Here is a 15,140-nt window from a genome sequence, read left to right as displayed (position 1 = left end):
AGAAAACTGATGTTAGGGGACATATCACCAGTAAACTAACAGTATCAAGCAGTGTGTTTATTAGGATTGTCTTAGACCTCCTTGGTAAAGTCAACTGGAAGGGCCACAGAGAACAACAAACTTTTACAGTTTTCAGCTTCATGGAATAATCTGTAATGTAATATAGATTTAAGAGGAAAAACACAAACCACATGCTGTGCTAAAACAAACATGTGAAAAATTTATCGTGAGGATGTGGTCTTAAATGCACATGGGCTAGTACAGTGCCTGTCGGCTGTTCTTGCTAAAAGAATGATCTAATGTTACTAGCTTGTCATTATAAGACGCTTAATCCCTAGAGTGAGAAACAGGAAGAATATTCGCAAGTTTCAATTCTATTTACTAATTGCCAGTTGACTTGAGGAAAGCTAAAAAATGACTGGAAACATCCATCCCCATCCTGATACACACACATACTAATAATGGAAATGGCAGCCAAGACAAACAGCTAGCAGTGCGGTGCATCCTGTTGGCATCGTATTTTTGGCACTGTTGTAGCTACACAGAAAACAAGTGATACAAGAAATGTGTAAGGACATCTGTTCTGTAACCTATGGGGCTTCACTCACAAAACAGTTGTAAAATCTTCTGGGGGAGAGAAAAAATTCTCTATATCTGTGCAGATGCTCTATTGTAAGAAAAATATCAATGGAAGGAAGTGTTGAGCCTTTAAAAGAGGAAATTGTTCACCAGATTCACTGTCAAATGTTCCATTCTTTCCTTTCCTTTTCATTTAACCTAAGTTATCCGCCATTCACAAGTTATATTTAAGCCAAGTGGTGTAAATCTGTTGGGACTAATAGAATTGAATCATGGATTAAATTAGCCTGGTGTCTGCTTGTAACTCTTCTTCGCTGCAGACTACTTGGGCTCTGTGTCACTCTGCTGACTATTCAGGTCACAGCCTCTCAGCTACCAGCTTCCTTCCTGAATCCAGCGTCTTCATGTCTGTCTAAGGGTATGATGGGGAGAGGAGAAACATTAAGGACATCTATTAAGGTCCAAAGTATTGTTTACTTACCAGCTTCTCTCAGCTTTGCTGATCCTTGCAAATGTAACCAGCCTGTGGGAGAATGAAAAGGGGGAGGGGAGGTTAAGACACTGCAAGGCTCTCTCTACCATTCATCTACTGCCCTTCAGTCACATCCCATGAATTGACATTTTAAAAAGGAAAGAAACTTTCCCAAAATTCAAATGTTGTTGCAAAAGTTGGGATATAAGTAGTTAGGCTTCTCCCATTGGTATCTTATGGAGAGAGAGACATGGTTCCGCGAAAAAGAAATCAGATCTCATACAAAACTGGAACACGTTAGGGAACTGGAAGATAAAGAGGGACTGTGAGGTGTAGGAGGTTGGGAGGACTTCGGGAAGGAAAGTTTAGCTCTGGGAGCTGGGAGAAGCTGGGGCTCCTGGGTAGGAGAGCATTTAGGAGCAGGAAAAAGTAGGGGTCTGGGTTGGTGGAGATTTGTGAAGAAGTAGAGGTGATCGTCGCCTCTGCTGTAAGAGAAGACAGAGCTCTGGGGTGGATAGTAGGTAGGGGAAGAACAGCTGCACTGGAGTGGCTTGGGAAAGATGTGGGATTGAGGCAGAAGATGGGGGAGCATGGACTTGATAGTGAGAAGCATGAGCTTTTGAAGAGATCGTTGGCTTCCAAGAGCAGCAAAGGTGAGAAACCTAGCAATGAGGGATGGTGTAAAGCTCTGGCTCTTCAATGGTGCTCACGCAAACACCCTGACACCTCTGCTTGGAAGATCAAGGATACAGATACAGGGCTGCTTTCCTGCCACTTTCCCCCTCTGATATTTGGTTTCAGAAATACATTAGATCTGAGATCTTATCTTTTATATCACATTTCAGTTTGGGAAGGGCATGATTTGAAGAAGGGTGAGATGAAGAAATGAGACTGCACCACATCACAAGCATTAGGATTCGGATGTTGTGTTGGTATTAAACATGCTTAACATTAAACACTTTGAATCATACCTTCAATTTATTTTCCTCTAATTGTTCCATATTTACTTCCTTGACACCCATATAGTAATGACCCATGCTTACAGGCAAATAATTCATTATTTTATAGTGTAGTACTTCTTCCCTTGCTGTTAGAAGAGATGCCCTTGTGATCTGTTTCTATTGAGATAGCAGCCAATATTCCTCCACGAAGTTCCAAAGCAGTTTCTCTGGAAAGCAACCCTGAAAGCTGCTGTGTAATTTATGTGGTATGCCTTGCAATAGCCAGTTCTATGAGTAAAACAGTAGTAAGTAACAGATGTACTCATATTCAGAGCAATTCTTGAAAGGAATTAGGAAGTTTGCGTTGGCCTAATTAATCTCTTGATGATATGGAGATTTCAGTGACCACTGAGCAAGATCAGACTGCATATCATAAGATCAACCTGTGATCTAATCTTGAATGAAACATTGCTTGGCTCTACTCCTTACCAGCTATGATCAGAGCCTTTTCATCCAAGTCACTGTACAAACAAATAACCTGAACAAACAGTTCTTCCACAACAAGTTTACAATTCACACATCAGACCCGGAAGCTAAGAATGGATATAACAAAGTAAACAATGTGGGTTCAAAAACAGATGACGTAGCAATTAAACAGTGTAGGAGGAGCAGATGTCTCAGCTTCCTCCTCTCCTAGCAGTGCTACCTGGTAATGGTTTTTAGATGACCGTACATAAGAAGAAGGGAGATCCTGATTGTTTTGCTAATGTGCCTCAGGAAAAATGGATATGAGAAGACAGGAGATTCTTGTGTGCCAAACCCTACCCATCGAATTGTTTGGTTCTCATAGTTGTTAACCCATGACGAGCTAAAGTACAATAGAGGAGCAGTCCTGTGCAAGGCAGCACAGCAGCCCAAATCACTCCCCTTCCTCACCTGATGAGTAGTGCTTGCATTGTGATGAAAAGGACGCCAGGGAGAGGAGGAGAAGAGAGAATCTGACATGAAGAAATGTGTTGGATTACTGGGACAAACAGAGGATTTGAGAGGAGAGTAGACGAAAACCCTTGTTGCCGCCAGAGGAACTATTCGGGTGGAACAAACAGTGATTTTGCTGTGCAGTCAAGATTGAGGATGCAAAGGCAGATAGCGAGTAGAGCTTATAGGATTTGAAAATGCACGTCTGAAACTGCAAGGAACACTATGAAGTGGTAAAGAAAGAGCTGTCTTATAAAAAATGCAAATATATCAAAATGTCAGGAAAACCAGAAGAAATGAGGAAAGGGAGAATCCATTCACTGGGGAACTCAACGGGTGATAAAATTGAAAGATCCTGTAATGGGAGAAGTTGTTACTGAGGTGAAGCTGAGGCTCAGCCCTTCGCCATAGCATGGAAAACGGATAAAAAGAAAGATGTGGGCAGCAGAGTTTTTAAGCAGAAGAAATTATGTCAGTGGATGGGAAGAAGGAGCAAGTAGAGAGCAGGTTAGCTGTCAGCTAACAGGGGGCCCAGAACACGTAGTAAAGGTAGAGTGGATGGGTAAGTAACAGTGATAATCTGAGGTTTACCAAGACACTTTAGAAAATGTTTAGGTTTTTATTTATTTGCTAGGGGAAAAAAAAAACCACCATAAAACTTCACTGACTAGAAAGATTCCACCTTCCTGCATTATGGGTGGGAGTACCTTGTACAGCCATCTGAAGCTTTATCAGCTAGTCATTACTATAGACAAATCTGAGATACATGGTCTTTCACTTTAGGGCAGCCTGGCAATTTTTGTGCTGTTATTCATCTCACCAAAATACACATTGTCTAATAATATTTAAGTTGTATAAACATACCTTTCACGGGAAGGAGCTGTTGAGAGAATCCAGGCAAAGAATTAGTATGAGAGCAAATCTAGTACTTCATTACAATGGCAGCTCCTGTTCCGGGCAGAATCCCTGCTCTCCGAGAGGAACGGGAAGTGAAGATAGACACATGGATTCTTTCTGTGCCAACAATCAACAAGAGAGCAACTTCCAATTTTCTAAACAGCAGTTGTTGCCTGACAGTGCAGAACAGTGCTGTAGGGCCGGCAGTCAGTTCCAGTGTTTGAGGTGTTACCTTAGGTGACAGTCCCTGTGAAGAGTTACCTTTTTCTCCCCTGTGATTAGTTCTGAATGCATCTTAGATGGGAGTGATTAATGAGAAAAACCCGTTTTTCAGTTCTGCTTTACATTTCACCTTCAAGACTGAACTGACCTCAACAGTTTTATTGTGCTGGGTGTGTTTTCAAAGTCAGCCACGTGGTGTCTGAGAGTTTCATAATCAACCTTTGCTAAATTAATTACAAAAAATCATTTGTCTTTTGCCAAAGCAGTTAGGGGGGAGAGAAGAACAATTTTGAGTCCTAAAGTGGGACTCACGAAGATGAGAGACGAGCTGGTCAGTAAAGAATGCACTTGCACAGAAAAGTGTCCGCTGAAAATTGATCGTTCTTCTGTTGCTGATGCTTCATAATCGTCCCATACTGGCTCACCCTGTTTAGCACACTTCGTTACCTGTGCATAAGACATCAGTCTGCTGCGTGGTTCGAGATCCAGCCCCGGAGTGTCAGTAGTGTCCTGCTGACCCCCTTCTCATTGTTCACACCTTCTGCCATCATCTACAAGACAAGAGTTTATCCATAGGAGCTCCAGAAAGCGTGGGATCTAAGAAAGCACGTGGGGAAGCTGGAGGGACTTTACAGGCCAGAGAGGCAAGAATCCTAAAAGTATATCATGTTCTTCACGTAGGTGATGAAGCTTGCATTAACACAAATGGAAGTCACTCATATACCCAGGAAGAAGAAGATACTCTCAAACCCGTGCACAAGCAGAGCCATTTACCAGCTGTCACGTACCCACTCTGTTAGCTCTGTAGCCTAAATGGCTTCAATATACGGGAAATTATTTAAATCTAGAATATCAAAATACACTCCTTCCTTCATTTGGTGTTAATACAGTTGTGTCAGAGGGTTTTTTTGACAACTCATTTTTTCTTTAGGCAGCGTTAAGTGCCTTGAAACAGTTTTCAGAACAAGGACTGGATCCAGTGGAAGGGGCTATGAAAGTTGAAAACGGATCGCATGAAAAGTAAGTACCGTTTAAATCCTCCGCATTTTAATGCCTGTGTGGCGTGGTAGATAAGAAATGTTAATTAAAGAGCTTAGTTGCCCTTTTAAACCTGTGCAAAACTATTTCCTCTGGAATTTACGTACAGTTTGTGACAACTTGAGAGGATAAACAAGATACCAGGTTTAGCATTACTAATAATGTTTACTAATGAGCTATGAGACAGTCAGTCCTCCTATGGGAAGCCTAAAGAAAAGGATTTTCTTTCCATTGTATGGATTCTGGGTAAGTAGCATAACGTGATTTTTGTCAAACGTGTTGTCGCACATGATATTGCCTGTAAATAAGGATAGCTATCTGCCAATAAGTCCTTATGTCTGCAAGATGAATTTTACCCTAGAGAATTTAAAAGTTAAAATTTCTTTCAGGTCTTAAAAAACTCTTATGTGGACTATGACCTTTAAGTAGTAGACAATAGAACCAGGTTTCACACTGGATTTTCAATTATTTAAGAAAGTGGGATTGTCTGTCCAGTATAGCTTTTTTTTTCCAGCTGCTAGTCTGTTTACGAAAGAAGGTAGTCTTGTGTTACTAAATAAATTAGGAAGTAATAGAATAAAAGAAAGAAGACTAAAAGTGGCATTTGGAATTTTCAATAGATATATTGTGGCTATTTATAAGCTAATTTAATCAGAAACATTTTTCCATATGATCTCATCAGCATAGTATTTGAACATAAATATTGTTGTTTCACTTTAAAATGTTACCTTCCACGGTGACCTTTGAATCTCATGTGCCATCTGCTAATAAACATGTCTTAAAGATGTGCAACCCTGGACCTTACCACTCTTGTTAATGTATTAATCTTTCAGACAAGTCAAGCATCTGGGAGAGAAAGCAGACAATAAACAGACTAACTCAGGCACCATTGCTCAGGACTGCAAGGATTCAAAGGCTGTCGTCTAGGAGCTTCCCAGCACCCACGGCTGCCACTGCATCCTTATAAACCTGTCAACACGCAATAGGGTGTATGTGTACAAGGAAATGAATGACTAATACCATTATTTGAGTCTTATGTGAAGACAACACTATTCTAACACAGGAGATAGTATACACGGTACTGTTTACTCAACTGTGGAAAAAAACAAAATTGAACATTTCCCTTAGAACTCGAGATCAGAGCATAACTCAATTGCCCAGAGGCAGAAGAAGTCTGATCATGTTACTGGAGGTTAAAATAACAACTAATTAACAAAAAGTGTTAGGGAAAAAAAAAAAAGGGAAACTTTAAAATTGATTAATATGGAGGAAAACAAGTCAGCATTGGTTCAGTTATACAATTTTTTCGTAGTGTAGTTTTAAGTTCAGCTTACTGTTTTTTAAATAATGCTTGAATATTTTAAAATTAACCAATGACAGTGCGGTGAGAATTGTAGTTGTTGTCTTCATATATAGTCATACAGCTTATCTTTTTATGCAGACATTATGCATTCTTCATTCTATATGAATATGTATGACTTTAAGATGCACTACTCAGAGTTGTATGCAAACAGAAGTTTAAATCATGACAAGTATTTGCTTAACATGAACAGATGTTAGTTATGATCAGTCTCGATATACTCCAGGAAAAAAGCAGATATGGTATTGATTTTCCTTGCCATAATCAATTAAAGAGGCGTCTTGCCTCCAAGCAACATTTTCCCCTTCAATTCTGCTCTCTGTTGTGTGAAGCACATCTACACCCCATTCTGTGTGTTGTATCAACCCACCGTTTGCATCAACTGAGTGTTTTTAATCTCTGCATTCGGACCAAGAGCAAAAGGTAGGACTGCAACGTTATCAAGCCAAGGATGGAAGACTGTTGATGTAAAGATCATTCTTTTGTGAAAGGAGCGGCAGCAGGGATGTGGCTGCTCTGTACCAGCCTATTTCTTTTAAGTGTGTGGCCAAATGCAGTAAAACCACATCAGTTCATGTGTACAATGACAGTGTCGTCTCTTTCTTTATCATTCACAGGTAGACAGCTAAGAGAATGAAGTGAAAAAAACCCAATTACAAACTAACAAATGACTGGCTACCACGCCAAAGCCAGGGTCCAACCTACCTTCCCCCATGCCACCACCTTCTACAACCTTACTGCATTAGACCAGTCATCCTGGAATTTAAGTCATTTATTTATCCACAATACAGATATTTTATTTTATGTAAACCTAATGCAACAAACGCATAAAGCTTCTACCAACTGCATAACAGTCACGACAACGTTGCACAAGATGTTAGAAGCATGTAAACCGGGGATCACAACCCAAGTGACTCACGCGGGAAAGCAGGCAAACAGCAACGTAAGGAAATGGTGCAAGGTAGGGTGGCATTGATTCACCTCTGCGACAGGCTTTCAGGGTAGCATGCATCATGCTCTGACAGAATCAGCGGCCACTAAGACTTTGGAGTCCTTTTTTCTACTTCATGTTTCTCGTGGGTATGATTCATTCTCCCCCCTCCCCGCAGCGGATGAGGAGCTTTTGTGCTAAAAGTTTGCAGTTTTCTGGGGTCTGACTCCATAAAAGAGTCAGGAGCAAGCTGAACCCTTCAGCTCCCACGGAACTGGGAGATTTCTAGGGGCATTTGGAACCTGGCAGACGCCAGTTATTCAGGCAGCAGCATACAAAAATAATTAGCTCTTGCACACCATCTTTCTCAGGGATATGTTACCTGCCTAACTGGCAATTGGAGCAGAATTTCTACTGCTCCTTCACCTCAGCAGCCAGCTCAGGGAGCTCAGAAACAGGCTCAGTCTGTGCTTTAGCAGTACCTGCCAGTATGCAAAAGAGTACAAATGGCATTGCTGTCCCCTCCCATGGAGAACGAGAACAAAAGGGAGAGGCAAACCCCCTCCGTGACAACTCTGTCCTAAGGGCAAGAGGCTGAGCTCACTGGGGAGAATGTGACAAGGAGACTGGCAGTGTGGTCTCCCTGGCATTCACAGAACCCGCCGTCGCTCCAGAGAAACCCTTTGTACTGGTTTGCTCAGAAGCTCGAGGTACAGCTTGATACTTGCTGCCATTCCCAGGGCAAAGCCACGAAAATATGTCCCCTAAACTTCAGACGAGTTGCTTTGTTGCAAGTGGCCTCAGCGCTGAGCACCGGGCTTGCTGCAGTGCATGTGGAGAACAGCAAAGTGATAAGCTGCTGGGGAGGTCTTAAGTCCAATGATCTAAAACACAGTTTATTTTCCCTCAGTAACCTGATTTTGTTTTCTGATTTTCCTTCCTAAAATTAGATAAGCATTTGTAAATAGGGACCAATGGAACAAAGTAAACTTTATATTTAGTTTTGTTTAATAATTAGCTAATCACTGGAAGAGTAGCAATATGTCTGAATGTTATTATTAGTTCTAAAAGTGTTGAGTTTACTTTTCTGACAGCAATGAATGTTTTTTTATTTTTATTTTTTAGATTATACCTTCTTTGAGGTAGAGACTTTGTCAAACTTCTGCTTGCCAAGGATCGAGAATAGTTTAGTTCCCTGTTTTGCACTCATCCCACACCTCTCATCCTGGATCTCAGAGCGCTTTCAAAGATGAGAAAACGCCATATTTTACAGATGTGGATCTGAGGTGCAAACTGGTGCTTAGGAATACGGCAGGAATAAGGAACAAAGCTTAGGACAGGCAGTCTGCCTATCTAGCAAACTACTGAGGGCACTGCGGTCAACACCATGTTCAACTCTTTAAGGACTCAGAACCCAACTTGTCATCAGTTCTGGGCCTATAACACTCACTAATTGGGAGGAATCATGCTAAAGAGAAAACAGGACCCTCAGGAATCCTCTCAGAAAATCTTCTCAACACCTTCTGGGGGTCAGTGAACTAAGAACTTGCACAGGAAAAGTTTCATCACTGAGTGAATGGGGGTATCTGATATGACTCGAAGGGCGAGAATTTGCACAATTACTTTTATATCTGAGTTATCATCTCCAATTGCACACTGGCCTGTCAACAACTCCACACACTCTGGAAGTTTCTGTTCTTGCATTGACACGTGTAGCACTGATTTCCAAAGGGACAGATGCGCTGCTTCCAATGAATGCAAAATGCAGCAGCATCGGGGACGTAGAGCTGGAGAAGAGGGTGCAGGTTTCTGTCCCCAGCTGTCCCAGCATTCACCTTCCACTTACATTGGAGCTGATTTTAGTCCTCAGCTAGAGTCCCCACCGAATTCAAGAGAGCATTATGCTGGTATATAATTTCCTTTGATCGAAGTCATAGTCATAGGATTTAAAAGATTTAGCACTCATCGGTAACATTTTTAAAGGGTCTTTGGATAACGAGTAGAGAGGAACCACAGAAGCTCTTGTTCCTTCTGCCATCTCTCCCTTCTGGAGCGTGAGGAAAGGCCTGAGCCACAACAGATTTTAAAAATCAGTAGGGGAGTAGTCGGGATGAACGATTGCAGGAATATGGAATCTCCTCCTTCTTGGCCTGAACTAACAATGAAATCGAATCCTTCCTAACGCGTATGCAAAGCCCTTGATCTCTCTGACAGTACTTTACTACATGCATTTTATTGGTGGGTGGCTGCTTGTTGTTGTTCTCGTCTCTCTGGCCTGCTCCAATTCCCCATGAAACAGCAGAAAGTTTCACATTTCCTGCAGCGAGAGTTGAGCAAAAATTTTAAGCTGGATTTGTTTTCCAGTTAATAGGCAGAGGTTTGGTCTTTTGTTCGTTTGTTTGTTTCAAAACACTATGTCAAAAATATACGCTTGGTAAAAATCTCTTTATCCTCTCCCAGAAATATCCAGCATTTCCCCACTCTCAGTTACACCCCATAAAGAGGGAAGATTTTCTTTGCTCAAATAAGAATGGCCTTTGCAACCCCTGAGAGAAATCAGCAGAGGGTTGAAGGCTATTTTTAATGATGGTGAAGACAGGGCCTATGTCAGAGCCCTAAATACAACATTGCGTGGTGATTTTTCTGTGCTTTGGAAGAACATCATTCTGTGACCAGTGGGAACGGAGAGTGACTGTCCTTCACCAGCCTTCCAGCTCAAACATGGCAAGTTTAGCTGCACTGAGCAGTAGTGTTTGGTACCTATAGTTGGCGTAGCTCCCCGAGGAGATCGTAGAATCATAGAATGTGTTGGGTTGGAAGGGACCTGTAAAGGTCATCTAGTCCAACCCCCCCTGCAGTGAGCAGGGACATCTTCAACTAGATCAGGTTGCTCAGAGCCCCATCAAGCCTGGCCTTGAATGTCTCCAGGGATGGGGCCTCCACCACCTCTCTGGGCAACCTGTGCCAGTGTCTCACCACCCTCATTGTAAAGAACTTCTTCCTAATGCCTAATCTAAACCTGCCCTGCTCTAGTTTAAAAACATTGCCCCTCGTCCTATCACTACGTTTCCTTGCAAACAGCACCTCCAGGTCTCCAGAACAGCTGGAAGGAGAGAAGCATGTCCTGAGTAACAGCTTGCTCTGCCTTTCCCTCCCCACAGCCGACGAACCTCAAGCTGAAGGGGTGAAGTACCGCCAGGATGAGGCACAGGGAAGCGCGGCTTCCCCTCTGGGTATTTACCTCTCGTGCAGGTCCCTTTCTGTTTGTAACTGCATTCCTGAGGCGTGATATGAGCTGAGCAAGTGTGTACGTCAGTAGATGAGACGTGTATGAAGTGTTTTGGTGGTATGATTTCTATTATTCCACATGAACGGCACTGGCTTTCGTTTTTGATCATACAGCTTGTTATTTGCTTTATGCAGTTAGTCATGGTTGGCTGTGCACTTTTGTGCTTGGTGTTCTAACTCCGTAGCACTTCAGTACAAAGGAAATTTAAAAAACAACAATGAAAATGTTTCTAATCTGTTCTTAATTAAATAGACCTCAATAACTGATTTATGAGAAGAGGGAAAGCAAAACAGAGTGCTTGATAACCTGAAAATATAATTTAAAATTTAAGGACCAAACTTTCTTTTATTTTTGACAACCAGGATCTAGGGGAGCCTGAATACCTGTGAAGTTTTATCCGACAGCACACAATATATGAGAGGAAAATTAACCTGGATAACACAGTTTATGCCTCTCAGTGCAATATATTAAAAATATCTTTGTGCATTAAAACAGATCACCTAAGCCTGCTTATTTACTTTTGTTTGTGATTATATGTGCAGCATAGCACACATATGCATTTTCTTTTTTATAAGCCATGGGTACCTGTTAAAAATGTTCAAGGGCAATAATAATAAAGTCAATCAAGTCTAATTCCCTGTTTTTAAAACGGCCTGTTTCCACCTCCTGCCCCAGCCCCAATTCACTGTAGTTGAACTGGGCTGGAGATAGATATGTTAGGTTTTTTTAACTTATATAGGTTTAAAGACAGGAAGTCTTCACGTGCGGTTCAAAGCAAAGAAGACGTATTTAAATGTGGCAGGGAAACAGAAATCAAAATGTGACATCTGTCTGTGGTGCAAAAATTGAATTACCTATTGCCTAAAATATACCTCATTTTTCTGAAACTGAAAGACTGAGCTTCATCCAGGCTGTGCTGAATACAGCAGAGGTTTGTCCATTGATTTCAATAGTACCTGAATTTAACCTAATATTGTACGTCCAAGCCACGTAGCTAGCTAGATCAAATATAACTGTGATAACCCAACTACTTAAACTGAAATTTCTTGCCTTGTATTATCATAAAATGACAATTTATTGCAAACGAATCTTGACTTCGTCCTATACAGAAACAAAATATAACGTAAAAGAGATGCAGATTTTTTTTCTTGTCAAGGAAGACGTACCAGTCTGGAGTGCAGCACAGTAACTATACTCCAACCAGCTTTTATACACAGCCTTATTAACCAAGTCCTCAGTTGTCATATCACTGGGGTTATTGGTGACTGAAAGTTCAACCCCAGTGGTAACTCATAAAGTTGCGAATTGTTTAAAGATGCCCTAGAAATAGTGTAGGTAGGTATCTGGTAAGCAGAGACTACAGTTCCCGTGTACAATACATGGTAGGAGTAAGCAATTAAATGAGCCCAGAAAAGAAATAGTTCCTTACAAAAGAAAAGTCACCAGGCCTAAGGCTGTGCAGCCAATTTATGCTGCTCACTTCAACAAAGCTACTCTTATTATTGTGAAATATTTGTTGCATGTGATCAACTCAGCACAGAGAAAGATGTTGCTACTATTTCAATGTTTCTTCTAACTCTTAGACAAAATAACCCAGGGCCAGAATGTTAATAATACTGACCTAGCTAAAATATACCAGAAAGGATGAGGTTTTCTGATGTCTTCTGAAAATCTGATCCCAACTGGGCACAATTATCTTGAATATCACCTTTGGAGTCATTTTGAAACTGCTTTTGAAATACCAGCAGATCTATCAGTCTATTGTGAAGACCTACAAAAGTAAGTAAGTGGCTCATTGAGGAGGAAGGATGCTGTCAAGGCCTTGACACCCCCATGTACAAAATTTTGTGGCAGATTTTGCAGGCATCTGAGGGTAAGTCCGGGAGTCTTCTGTCCCTTCCCCTCTGCATCAGTTGTACTCCGAACTCTTGCATTTGCACAAGAGCTGAGGCAAAAGTTTCCACACAGATTTCAAAAAGATCATGAAAACATTTTCATGAAGCAAAAGTTTGTGAGAAATCAGACTTAATAATTTCCATTATTTTTTTTTCTATTTTCTTTTAAATTTTGGTTTAGCAAAAAACCCTAACAAACCCTTCCCAAATAAATCATGGTTTCGTTTCTTTTTACAAATGAAAGTCCTTCACATTTTGTTTCAGTTGAAGAATAAACACAAAATAGCAGTTTTGCACAATCTAGAAAAAGGGACAGTACTGGCTTTTTTGAATGGAGTTAAACATTTTTTATATATAGTATATTTTATATATTATCTTATTATAAATGCATACTATGCTTAAATATTACATATACTTGTGTGTTTCTGTGTGTGTGTGTATGGATTCAAACTACGTATATTTGTGTGTGTGTGTCTGTGTGCATTTAAATATGTGTATCCAAATGATCTATCTGCCAATTTGAAAACAGAATGCTATTTTAAGAAGCACCTACATTCTAGATACACAGATGTTGAAGTGGCTTACTTAGAGGCAAACTAGGTATGGAAAAATCTCTGTACACCCCAGATCTAACACAAAACCTCTTAAAGTCCGCAGCCAGCCAGCTTCTCAAAGCAGAAGATTGCTCATGTAAATCTCCATTTCTGGGCATGTTCAGAAGCGCTTTGATCTTAGCCATGTGAACTATTTCCTACTCCAGACACTTTGGGACTCTGAAGCTGGATGCTCCCTTTCTCCCAAGAAGAGGATACCCTATGCTGTATACTTTCAGGGATTCTTACCAGTTTAGGCAAGATACAAAGTACTGGTGAAGGAGGAACTTCTCCCTACAAAAATCTGCTTTTTACTCAGTAGTTAAGGCTGGAGTTTAACTTCTTCCTCTGCACGTTGCTTCGAAGAATGCCCTGAGCCACCAGGCTGTAGTCTGCTGAAGCAGTGTCATCCATCTCTCCAGCTGGTCCACTTCACTTTGGACAGATCTATTCAGTATTCACTAAATCAGTGAGAAAAGAAAATTACCTGGTGCTTAGGGTACTTGTAGAGTAGGACAGAAAGAGCCTGGCGTTCCAAGTTTTTTCCTTAAAATAGTGAAATATCAATATCAGCTATCAAGAGGCAGTTGTTCATGTTCATTTTTGTACTCTCTGAACCACTGAATATTAAATTATTCTGTACAAAATGGAATGGTTTCCACGGAGATGGGAAGTAGCCCAGTGACTTCCATGTTTTGGTGGCTAAAGCCTTCTTTGAAGGCGGAAAAGTATATTCTACCTGCTAATCAAAGACATTGTCAGCGCAACAAAAATTCGTAGTAATCTGAACCCGTGCGTTTTACAACTCAGTATGGTCTGCAAAAGCATGTGGAAAGTACAGCAGTTGAATTTGATGTACGTATGTCACCCTCCCCCTAAAAAAACAGAAGTGTTCTTACTGAGAAGGAAACTACCTTCCTTCATGACTACTGCACTCGAGTGATGAACTTCCCTCTGAGCAACAGGTGATGTAAGCCCGAGAAACGTATGACCATGACAAACTCAGTATCTTGACAGAAAGACTCATTCTTATGGATTCTTGGAATCAGAAACCATCTGTTGCATCTGAAGTCAAAAGGGAACTATGTTCTAACAGGTACCTTAGGTTTATTGTCCTTCTTAATCACATTAAAAAAAAGGGAGTCTTTTGCTTTTCTTTTTAATACAGAAGTTAACATCACATCCAGCTCCAAGCTTCTGCGGCCTCTCAGCTCTGTTTTTGCTTGCATATTTGCTTTCCCTGGTTTAATCTGTTATTTTTGTTTGATAACTTGAATCCATTCAGATTCATTCTGTCATATTTTGGAGAGAAAAGAGTATAAGAAAAGTTGAGAACAAAAAGGGTGAGTGCATTGGAAATAAAATTAGCAGTTTAATTTTATTGCTTAAGGCCTTCACCAAGGAACAATTTGTGCAATATTGCTGAAAGCCAAAGAAATCTTAACACAAAAAGAGTCAAGAGTTTGATAAAACCCAGATCTCCTGTGTTATGCAATTAAAGGTTAGACAGGGTGATAAGAGCTTTAATTTACCTTTGGGAGATATTAATCAGATTTTGGATTAACTTAAAATATGCTTCCTGTGCATTTCTTGCCAGGTGAAGGTCCTTCAATGTTTCCTCTGGTGCAGAGGAAGAGAAAACACTTTCCCAAAGAGAGGTGAACTCTACAAACCCAGATATGCTATCAGGAGGCTTTCTCCAAACTCCATAATTCTGTGATTTTTCTTCTAGCGGCCAGGAAAGCCAGAGGTACGAATTCCCATATGTGCTAGTTTGATGTGAGTTCTGTTATTATTAATTATTTATACAGCACCATGCGTGTGCATGATTCTTTATAGACAAAAGATAATATCCCCCAAGAGCTTGCAAACCAAATGGCCCAGTGGTACAAACACTTCTTTAGCTTTCCTAGGACGTACTACCTGGAATAATCCACCAATGTCA

At 40.8% G+C, this 15,140-nt stretch overlaps 1 protein-coding gene across 4 annotated transcripts in view; it reads left to right on the top strand.

Annotated features, from left to right (window-relative positions):
* STAU2 (staufen double-stranded RNA binding protein 2) overlaps positions 1 to 7,090 on the top strand; it is a 170,381-nt gene extending 163,291 nt beyond the window's left edge. For 3 of the 4 annotated variants that reach the window (XM_063327055.1, XM_063327056.1, XM_063327059.1), the window contains 2 exons: positions 5,021 to 5,109; positions 5,961 to 7,090. In XM_063327055.1, the coding sequence (XP_063183125.1) occupies positions 5,021 to 5,109; positions 5,961 to 6,054 (183 nt within the window). In that variant the 3' untranslated portion in view covers positions 6,055 to 7,090. The remainder of the gene's footprint in view (positions 1 to 5,020; positions 5,110 to 5,960) is intronic. The other variant, XM_063327054.1, reaches the window with a different exon arrangement.
* Positions 7,091 to 15,140: the final 8,050 nt, after the last annotated feature.

This window comes from Chroicocephalus ridibundus, chromosome 2, assembly GCF_963924245.1.
Source record: "Chroicocephalus ridibundus chromosome 2, bChrRid1.1, whole genome shotgun sequence".
NCBI lineage: Eukaryota > Metazoa > Chordata > Aves > Charadriiformes > Laridae > Chroicocephalus > Chroicocephalus ridibundus.
The sequence above is the reverse complement of the archived record's forward strand: the minus strand, read 5'-3'. Positions and strand labels throughout refer to the sequence as shown.